Source organism: Glycine soja, chromosome 2 (genome assembly GCF_004193775.1).
Source record: "Glycine soja cultivar W05 chromosome 2, ASM419377v2, whole genome shotgun sequence".
Classification (NCBI taxonomy): Eukaryota; Viridiplantae; Streptophyta; class Magnoliopsida; order Fabales; family Fabaceae; genus Glycine; species Glycine soja.
Window position 1 is genome coordinate 11,815,635 of NC_041003.1, and position 11,769 is coordinate 11,827,403.

Below are 11,769 nucleotides of genomic sequence, written 5' to 3' on the forward strand. Positions count from 1 at the left end.
GTAATATTCATATATTGTCAATGAAAACTTATATCCATAACAAATTGGAAAATGCTAACAGTTACGAAAGGATTTTCGTAACAAAATTTATTGACTAAATTTTCGTTAATATATGATTTCTTTTATAATATTTTAATGATTCAAGAAGATTAAATTTGAGTGTATGTTCTTTATCACAAATATTGTGGAGATTCCCAATTATAATATATATAATTAAATTAATTAAATAAAAAATATTGTGGAGATTAGTTGCTTTGTTGTTGCAGCTATATCAACTAAGATCTTACACGTGGAGGTCTATTGTGGAAGCCACTCCCTTCATATATGGCTTAGGTTTCTTTTTGGCAAGATAATTGGGTGGGAACCTCCCACCGTTTTTTTTTTTGTTTTCTCATCTCACTAAGTTTCTCACTTTGCACTCTTGATTTCTTTTCATACTAAGAATTATTAGACTGCTAGAAGATGTGTAAAATTAACATAAACACAAGTTTGTTGATGAGCAAATCAACTAAGATATTGCTCCATATTTCTCAACAACCATTGATAAAGTCCAAGCTATTATTTATAATTCGTAATGTTATTATTTATAACAAGTTTTTACTAGAAGTATGTTGACAAGCAATTACGATGGGCAACATATTTTCTACCATTGTAAAAACAGGCCAATTACGATGTTCATAATTATATCAACCATTCTTACCAAACAAATGAATAACTTTTGTCGCATCCAATTAAAGAAATAGTGGCACTTGCTCAGAAGATTGTAAAATTGTTGGCCACCTTGAATTGAAAATTTTAAGGCAATCGTGTTATAATCTGTGTCACTTTTTCTTGTGGCATGGTTGATTCATGATTTAATTTGGCCATTGAATCCATTTCGAGCCTTCGAAACCATGATGTGATTTTGTCGTTGTTAGGATGTCTGTGATGACTCTTTTACGAGTGATTTGGTAAAAATAAATACTAAAATAGGTGATTTGAAAAAAAATATATTTAAATGACAGATTTGTCTTTTACCAGGACAGCCTCCAAGTGTTAATCTTGTTTAACCTTTTACATATGTATAATTAACTTAAAAAATATTTTTTTACATCAATTATTCTTATAACTAACGTAAAAAGTCAAATATCACTAACACTTAACCACGTCGTTTAGGATGATACTTTTCGTTGCAGGATAAATAAGCATTACCATCCTTACCATGTAAATACCTTTTCAAATAATCCATTTTGATATAGACTTTGCTGAAACCAACCATATATTCGTAAAAGTATGCTTGTGATTGTCCGAAATCAAATTACAAATAAAACTCACGTCATTTAAGATAAGATTATGAAATTCTTTAACCTAGCAATATAATCACAGGGACATGCATACATAAAAAGATAAAACAAAGACGATCATGCTATTTGTACTCTATACAGTTAAATGTATTGTATACAACAAAACTCCCATTATATATATATTTTTGTGTATCTCTTTTGCAAGTGGGGTGTGACACAACACCCTTAAAGTTTAAAGAAGCATCATTTATGTGTGTTTAATTGATGACCCTACTATTTGTCAAATCAAACTATATGTGAAGGGGTGAAGATGGAAAGGGTGGGCTTGAGTGGAAAATGGGAAACTCCAACCTTGTCGTATGTTGAGATGACACTATGCCTAGCTTGATTTTCCTTCAGTTTTAAAATTTTCAAAGCAGGCCAGCTAAAAGCCAGCAAGCCATTTATGCCGTAAGAGAATTTTGTCCACTAGAGAACAATACTCCAAATGCAAGTCTTTGATGCCATGATGGGATCACACATATGGATCAAATTATTTAATTAATTAAAGACTTAAATATCTTTTCCATTTTTAAAAATATTATATTTTTTCTTGCTTTATTCTCTCTTTCTTTTTTTGGTACATATTATCTTTATACATCTTTATTTCCTCATTTAAATTGTGAAAAAAATTATTCCTTTTTTTTATCTCACTTTATTTCATTGTTTATATCGTTTCAATGATAGTTTTATTTTATAAAATAAACATTCCATGTTTATATTGTTTTACATGATCTTCTCTTTATTTTGGAAACTCTCATGTCATTTTTAAAAGTGTAAGATTATTATATGGTTCATGATGATCACATTATCCATGATTTCGACTATCGCGTAACATGACTAGGATCATGATAATATGAGATCCTAAATCACTTAATAAATTTTCAATTATTAGAATAAATTTGAGTATATGTTATAGTGGAAATTGTTGAAGCATAGGAGCATTTTTCTTAGCTATTACTGATGTAACACCTATTTTTCCTAAATGCAAGTTTAAGTATTTTTAATTAAATTATAAAGAAAAGTTAAATTTATTTTATGTTAGTCTAAAATATAATTAATGCTGACATTTCATGTTATATTGTTGTTTGTATGTTTTAGGCTTATGTTTTTTTTTGCCCTTGAGTGGAACTTAGAGGTATTGGGGTGAGTTGTTAGTGAGCTGGGTGGTGTTGTTGAGGGGGTGAAATTTTCTTTCTGCACCCAACATTTTTTCAATACACCCAACAATAAGAGAAAAAACCAAAAATACCCTTACATATAACCCATACTGATTGATAATCTTATGAATTACAAATTTGTAATGGAACATCTAAGTCTCGAACATGTGACTTTCATATTATTAGCATAATGTTCTAACCAACTGAGCTAATAGGTTAATTATGTTAAAAAATAATTAATATCAATATATATACCACTAAAATTTCTAATATATATTTAATACACATAATTTTATGTAATAAATTTTATAACAATTAGTTTTAATCTAATAATATTTTTTTACATATATAAAATTTAAATTATTTTGAGACCTGCATGGACCATTAATTTTAAATAATTTCAAAAAACATATTTTTAATAATCTGTATGAGACTTACGGATTCATAATTGGTAATTCGTCTTACGGATCTGTATGAGACTTACGGATTGACAATCCGTAAAAGGTAAAATTGGAATTTTTTAAAATATATTAGGTATAAAAGAAATTTGTTGAGTATAGGAAGAATAACCATAAGGAGGGGGTTAGAAGAGAAATCCAAATCAAGATAACCTTTTTCTGTTCACAACTTAAATCACCATACACAAATGCTATATCCGCTCTCCTTTTTCTAAGTATACTCCTCTTATATTTTAATTTAATTTTCTTACTATCATTAATGCTCTCTATATCCAAAATACCCTTATTCACTGTTTAATCATTGTTTTGAGAAGTAGTTACCAAAATATTGTCTTTTTTTATAGTTTTGAAACGTAATTTCTGGAATGCAAAATTTGAAATAGTATTCCGGACACTACTTTCTAGAATTTAAAAATAACTACATTTCAAAAAATCACTATATTGAATTGAAGTTTTAATTTTCTTTCCTTCACAATTTTAGTTCTTATTATGTATAAATCACAAAAAAGGAGCGCAAACATAATGTGTTTGAGAGCTTGGAGGATGAAGATAGAAATCCTAATGTTAAACAGAGATGCATAACAAACAAGAAAGATCAGAGTAAAATATTGAATTAGAGGTCATAAGGGAGTGAAAGAGAGAAATGATTCTAATGAAAGAGTGAGGGAGTGTTTTGTTGCCTTGGAAGGAGTGTATCGTCACAGGGGAGAGAGTGTGTGACATGGTGAGGGAAAAAATAAAGTTTGAAAAAAGAAGATCATTTAAGTCACAAAAGATTAAATTGAAAGGATGGAACGTGCAGGACATGTGGAATTAAAAAACCAGATTTTAAAGAGAAGAACAACATGAACTATATCAGATACCATATGATCCAGTGCTCTTGAATCTAAGATCCAGAAAGACCATCAACATTACAAATGGAGCAATGATAATAAGGTTTGGTGTTGTCATCTCGGTAAGCCTTGAGTTGTGTGTAATAAGCAACAATAGAGTTATTATGAGTGAAGATAATATGGGGATTAATGGTTTGGAGGATTGTTGGCAACCATGGGTGGCCAATAAAGGAAAAACTAATAATATCAATAATAATGAAAAGAATCATATGTGAATAACAAATCTGAAACAAATATCAGTAATTGATCTGATTGATTTGTTGCTGATGATAATAACAAATTAAAATAGCAACGGGGAGTGTGCTTAAAAAAAAGGGAGTGAATATAGCATTTGTGGTCACCGTCCATAATGGACATAAGTCATAGAAGTATGTGGATTAAAAAAAGAACAATATAGAAAGAAAAAAAAAGGAAGAGAGAGAATCTATTACGATAAGCTTTAGAATATGCTAAACAGTAGCAATGGGTCTAAAGCCTTTATATATTTATTACTCTAGCTTTTTTTTGCCTGAGAATATATTACTGTAGCTTATATGTTAAATGATTAAAAGTAAAAAATCGTAATTCCTAAAGCCTATGAAGTCTGTTTTCGTCTTTATTGAATTCATTTCCACTTTGTTCCAAAAAGCAAAGTTTGTTGTTTGGGATCAACATGCACCACGCATGGCTTTAATAAAAATCAATAAATTTTTTTGTCTTGGGAGCCAAGTTCCCAGTGAGTAGTCTATGAGACATGTAATTTATTTTTTCATATCGCAACAAATAGATGAGTTCTCTCTCTCTCTCTCTCTGCAAGCCTTATTATGCTAATTATATAAATATTTTATCATATTATGCGTATATGTATTTTTCAATTATTTTTTTTAATAAGAAGTTCCATTTCACCCTTCATCTTCTATTTTTCTTTAATGTTAAATTTAGAAAGCCCTTGAGAGATATCAAAGAAAAAGTTTAAAAGAATATATAAACATTAAAAAAATGTTCTTTACTTACAACAAATTAAGCAATTAGTTTATTAATATTCAAATAATTATTTAAGTGATTAATGGTTGATTTATATGATACATACTTAATTTTTCTTATAAGGTTTCGATTCGAGTTTTGTATACCAAAGAAAAATTTATGTTAGAAGAATTATTTTACCAAACTGTATGTTAGTATTCTTGGCGTAGCTTGAATAGGATTAGATTTTATAGAGAATATTGGTTGTCTAAAAAAAATAACTATTTAATAAGTGATAAATTGTTTTTAAATGGACCAAATAACTATTTAACTATTTTGTTTTCAAGTGACCAAATTAATGACCCTCTATTCCAGTTCAAGGCAATTAGATTATGAAAATAGTGATTTGACTAAATGAAGAAATACATTAAAAACTACACCATATTTTCCTTTATTTTATTGTTTCTAATCTTTAATATTTTTTTAAGATAGCTTTGCTGCTGGTTGGTACCTTTCTCCTTTAGATATATTTCAGTCACTAATCACTCCTAACACGCTTTTTATTAATTAATTGGTAAAGTCAGACTTTTCTCTAAATCACTCATCCTATATTCACCAAGAATGGGAAAGGCTAAACCCGATATAGGGGGCCTAATCAGGTAGAAGTAATTGATATTTATGGGAAGACAAATCATGACCTCGGGTACAAATAATAATAATAATAAATTAAAAAAAGCACAACGATTCTTTATATATATATAAATCCAGTAGTATCATGAAAAGATTACAAGGAAACAGTTAAATTTAAAGTTAATGAACATGACACATGTTGAAAATAAACATTTAGTGAAGTGATTGGTACCTTAATTTTTTTTTATTATTATTTACACTCATTAGTTTAACTTTTGCTAAAAAAACAAAAAAGAAAAAGAAAAAAAGGAAGATTCGATTGCCCATAAAAAAAGATGAGCATGATTCTCTCTCTCTTGCCCTCTATCACATTCTCTGTCCCTATCTCCCCTCAAGCCTACTTCAATGCATTAGGCCTGAGGATGATACATAGTAAACTTTGCAATTGCATTTCAACTAGAATTATACCAAAGTTTGGCCCCTCCACCCCACATTGATAGTTACACCGACCCCTTTGGTTCCCCATACATCATTTGTTTGCATGATTCTTTCAAAAGGCTATCCAATTAGTCCATCATTTAACTCCTTCTTAGCCTCCTCCTGTAAACCATATTAAAGATAATGCTATATAGATCATAATCAAGCAAGCAACTCAGATATATACTTCTTTATCCAAATCTATTTGTTTGTTAATGTTGAAAAATAAAAGGAAATCCAAATTCATATGGCATTGCTGTTTTTGTTTTTAATAGATGTTGTTTTTGTATATATTTAAAGTAAGTTGATATTGGTGGCATTTAGAAGAGTTTATTGGAGTTTATCAAAATAATTCTTTTTATTTGGATAGCTTGATTGGCCATTTAAAACTGAGATTTTTATCTTGTGTGGCTCCAAAGTGATAAAAGAAAGAGAATGACTTCTTCATCTTCTTTTTAATTTTTTATTACTTTTGTTAAGTATGTATAAATCCTTTCTATTTTGAATTTTCAAAAGGATTACTAATTCTTTGAGAGATCCTTCATCACTGATTATGAATATTGATAATTTTTTTTTCCAATTGTTATGACGTGTTCCTACATAATTGAGATAAAAAAAACATTAAGTATAAGAAATAGCCACAAAATGATGATCTTAGGGTGATTTTTAGGATGATCTTTTTTGCCGATAGATGTCCCATTTATATTTGTAGTTTTTGAAAGATGAGAATCAACTATTTAGTATCTTTATTAGAATTCGAGTATTGTACATCATTAATATGATCTTTTGTAGGAATTACCTGTGATAAAAATATTTTTTTTCATCCATAAAATTTAAATCTAAAATATTTTTTAAGAGATCGACTTGAGTCTAACTCCATTTACTCTAACATATAGTCTATGACTCATAAGTTTTATTTAGTTTGTTTCAATAAGTTTCTCGGTATAGCTTATCAAAATAAGTTCTTTTTAACATACTTAAATATAAGATTTTTATTTAAACAGACTCATAATAATAAGGAACTATATAGCCGAGGCATAAATAGGTCAGGCTGCTCAGATGAAGGTAAAAAACCCAGTAATTGATCCACTCGAGCAAAATTGGTTAAGAAATTGAGCAAGTGTGAACTCATTTTCGTTTCTCATTTCAAAAGATTTCTCTCTCGCATTTTATTTTATGTTTAACTTAAAAAGATGTGCGTGATATTTTGCATGGTAAATTTTGATGTTTGTCTTCATTCTGTCTCCAACACCATGAAAGCATATTAGATTAAATATGATTTCCATGACTTTCCACGTTTGATCATTTGATTTGATTGAACACCTATTTCGTTACGCATATGAAGGTCCTAATTATTGAATTAACAAGCTAAGATTGATGGATACTGTAAAAACCAAGGGTTGTACGGAACAATGACTAGTTCTTGTGTTTCTCTTTTCTCCAGGGCTCTCAATTGATCCACCATCAGTGGAGCACAGCTTAACATGTAATACTAATTATGTCACATCATCCATATTTTAGAATATTAGAGAAATAAGAGATTACTATAGATCACCATTTGCTTACTTTTCAAGTTCCCCCCATCCCCTAATCAACCACCTTCCATTGCATGAACACCTCAATCAATGTGACAAAGGAATAATTAAACATATAGATACTGTCTTTGCCTAAGATACTCAGATTCCCCCGTGCAACTTTTGAATTACAAAATCAACCCCCCTCGATCTCTTCTATTTTTTTTCATAGAATAAACAATAATTCAAAATCTTCATTCCAACATTTTTCTATTTATTTTCTTACCAATATAATGAAAAAAAAGATTTAAAACATTTTATATTTCTCAGACATTAAACACAATTTTAATTCTTTTTTCTATAAAACATTAAGAGAATTAGTGAGAAAATATTATAAAATGATACAGAATTACTGTAAAATGAAAACAAAACTATAACACACACACACAAACAAATAAAAGAAGAAAAAAACCTTTAACAAATGACCAACATGGATTATGTATACACATAAATGAGATATAAATGAATCATGCGGGACTCGACAGAGATATATAATACCCATTTATTTGTGTTTTACTCCCATTGCCAATAAAAAAATGAAGGCCTTAACCGCATCAAATGAAGGCATATATGCAGATGAAAAGCTTCCTTAATTTGAAGGTTAATTTTCAGGATGATTGTACCATCTCCAAGGTCAATAAGGTTGATAACTGAAGCCAATACATAAGTACATGGTTCATATAGTTATATAGTTATTAGTTATCACTCTTCAAATTATTATTACAAAACGTTCTTTAAAATAAATGAAGGGATTTGTGACTACTTGAAAATGAACAATCATCAAGTAAGAAATTTCAGTGGCTAATGAGATAACTGATAGATGATATATATTCAAATAAATTTGTTATGCAGAGACACTTAATATCGATCATTAACTTACTTTATTTTCTAAAGAATTACTTATGAATCAGGTCCTAAATTTAGTTCCCACAACAGCACAAGCGCAACCTAAGATGATGAATTTGGTACAGGGGGACACATGAAATGATTGTTTAAAGAATTTGATAACCATGCTCTTGATTAGATGTCAAACCTAAATTCACGGCAAAAAAAAATTGATGAAGCCACAAATGGTGGGCATTAACTTTTGTTTTGTTTTTGTTTTTGCACTCTAAAAACAAAGGTCCAAAAGCAAAGGACATTAGATCATGAAATTAGATAAGACAAGCCAACATTCCAATATGTACACAGAAAAAAAAAAGTATTGAAAGGATCAGTTGAAATCATGAAACCCTGGGGGAAACAAGCAAAATCTAATAGATTTTCCTTTTTTCATAGCTTCTAACATGCTAAATATTAAACCTTAACCAATTAAAGAAGGAAGAAAAATATTGTACACCAAACATCACAGAGGGCCATTGGAAATTGGTGCTCCTCTCTTGATGCTATCCATGTTGGTAGTTTCATAGACAGGTAGGCCACTTGAATAGTATCTCAAGTCATAGTTTTGCAATTCAAACAGATCAGAACTTGAATCACTTTCTGCACCATCATCAACAACAACCTCATTGAAGTTCTTGAATTGAGTGGTGGTTTCCTTCTCTTCTGATGAGTACTTGTTGTCCACTAACATCCTATCTTTCTCAAGTAATAACTCATGACTTCCCTTGTTGTTGTTGTTCTTTTGTTTCTCTGATAAGTGTTTGTGGTTGCTATTATCATCCAACAAGGTTGTTGTTGTTGTTGGTTCCCTCTTTTTCTTCTCATCCCACAAAAACTCATTTTGCAAAGTGGTGGTTGCTGTTGATGATCTTACATGTTGTCCATTGTTGTTCTTGTTATTGTTGTACTTTGCTGAAAAGGACAGTGCATGCTTGTTTTCTGAAGAGAAGGTTCTGAATTCCTTGCAGCTCTTTGTTGGTGTTTGTACATAAGGAGGAGTTCTAAACCCTGAACTCAAGGAGGAGTACAAGGACTTTGAATCTGCAGTGCTTGAGCTTCTGAAATGGCTAATGCTGCTCCTTCTTCTCCTCCTTCCACCAGGGCTCTCATCTTCATCTTTCATGGACTGTGAGCTTGACTTATTTGACTTCTTCTTCTTTGATGCTGATTGGCTGAAGAGAGAGTTCAAGAAGCTTGCAAGCCTTCCACCAGGAGAGCTAGGCTGCTTGTGCTTCTTCTCCTTCATGATGATTTGCTTCTCCATGCCATGGAATTGCTGTGGGAGCAAGCTTCTCATTGGCATGTCTAAGCTGATTCTGGCAGCTCTATGTCCATGATGATGATGATGATGGTGCCTTTCTTCTCTCATATTGATCTTCTGAGTGTAGGTGGTGGTGGTGGAGCCAAGAACTTCACTGTATCCTGAGAAGTACCTTGCTGCCTCAAACACATCGAGCTCGCCGGAGTTATTTCGCCGGTGGAAGGACTTGTTGTGATTCATTTCTGGGTCTATAAGGCCTGCTATGGACATAGTGTGGTGCAAGTTTGAGTTTAGGACTTGTATTAACAAGTTATATATGTAACAAGAGGTGAATGAATGAATGAAATGGTGTGTGGAATTATGGATATAGCAATATGTAACAAGAAGGGGGGGGGGATACTGGGTTTCGAATGATGGAGAGTAGTGGGGAGGGTCAGTTTAGGTTAATCAATAACTCAAGGCATAATTTTATATGATGAGGGAGTTTTGGAGGTTTTTGTGTGAGGTCCACACATGATGTGAATATGTGCATTAGCAATAAAGATATAAGTGGGGAACAGTGCTTTTTATCCTCCTCATGCTGTTAAAAACCAGAGGATTTTGTTAGGGATTGTGGGGAGCAAAGAGCTGTGTTTCCTTGGATTCTATATGCTTCTATGGGTTTGAGTGGGAGTTTGGTGTTAAGTACGTGGTTGTTGGCTATGGATATATATCCAATCCAATGGCCATGAGCATGTGCATAATACAATCTAACCCTTCTTTGCTCATATATATCATCATTATAATTATATATACAGAGGGGCAATAATTATTGTAGAGATCCCACCATCATTTTGAGGGCTTCAAAGTCACTCCATATTCTATAACAAAATTATAACAAAATTAAAAAAGTAATTACTTGGCAAGTAATTTCTTTTTGACTATTATAGATTTACTATGGCCCATTAATATCACACTGCCTCCTCTTTAGGTTGTTTTCATAACAAGGACTTTTTCCATCACGGTAATTAAAAGTCTATAGTCCGTTGGGTGGGTAATATTTCAATTTCCAACCACTGGTAGGTTCAAATAGAGAATCTATGGTAGCAGCACTAGGTAAAATATAATACTATTCAAATTAGAACATAAAAAATGTCTTGTCATGTAAATGTAAATAAAACTAAAAATTTCAACAAAATTTTCATAATATTATACCATATAATATGGAAGGTGATATATCAAGAAGTCCTACTAAAGGAGCAAAGAATAATAAATAGTGGAGAGGCCTTTTCCATTGGAAAGAAATAACTTTAGGAACTACGCACACAACATATGCATACTTAGTATAATCAACTTTAGTTTGATCCTTTCTAGATACTGATGTTAGTCAATAGAGATTATTTGGCCCATCAAAGCCAATGCCCATTTCTTAGTGTCGGAGCTTAATGGTCACAACAGTGGCTTGTGTGTGGGCACAATCACATGTATACATTAAAGCCATATATTATATATATGAACTACCAAATATTGTTGTTGTACGTATAAACGTTCCACTTAGTCAAGGCCACTCGAGGGAGATGAAGGTGACAGTTCCATTAAAAGATCGTTTAGTCTAGTCAATTTTTTTTTCCTACTTAATAATTATCAATGTGGCAAGTTAAGGGGGGGCCCTTTTATTGTGTAGCCACCACAATTGTGGAGGTGCCTACAAAAGTAATTTTTTTTTTTTTTCTATTCTTCCATTTCACTATATCAGCATCAAGATATGGAAAACTGATAATGCCACTTGTGTTATGCCAATAGTCCTTGCTGACCACTAGTTTTGAAGAAGAAAAAACACATTTTTGTTACATACATACATTTTCTGTTAAATGAAAATCATGCTAAGGGTTATTAGAAGCCAGTGGTTCTGATTCTTGCAAGCACTAGATTTTGATATATCAAGTCAAGATAAGTAACTATCACCACCCTTGGCTGGTTTGCTTGAGATTTGGTCATTAGGGCCACCCTCGAGAACAAGACTCATAGAAAGGACATCAATTTAAAGCATGGAAAGCTATGGAATTTAACATGTACCCAAAATTGTGTGTGCATTGGATGCCCCTTGTAGCGGGCATTTTGGAATTTGTTGGGTTATTTTCTTTGCTTTAAGCATAAAAAACATATGAGGCCAAGGTTATTATAGTACGCA

General features: G+C 31.3%; 1 protein-coding gene across 1 annotated transcript; it reads right to left on the reverse strand.

The window, feature by feature from the left end:
* Positions 1-8,578: 8,578 nt before the first annotated feature.
* Positions 8,579-10,267, reverse strand: LOC114387743 (protein BIG GRAIN 1-like E). Its single transcript, XM_028347954.1, has one exon. The coding sequence runs from the start codon at positions 9,867-9,869 to the stop codon at positions 8,802-8,804; it is 1,068 nt and encodes a 355-aa protein (XP_028203755.1). The 5' UTR covers positions 9,870-10,267; the 3' UTR covers positions 8,579-8,801.
* Between the last annotated feature and the right edge of the window lie 1,502 nt (positions 10,268-11,769).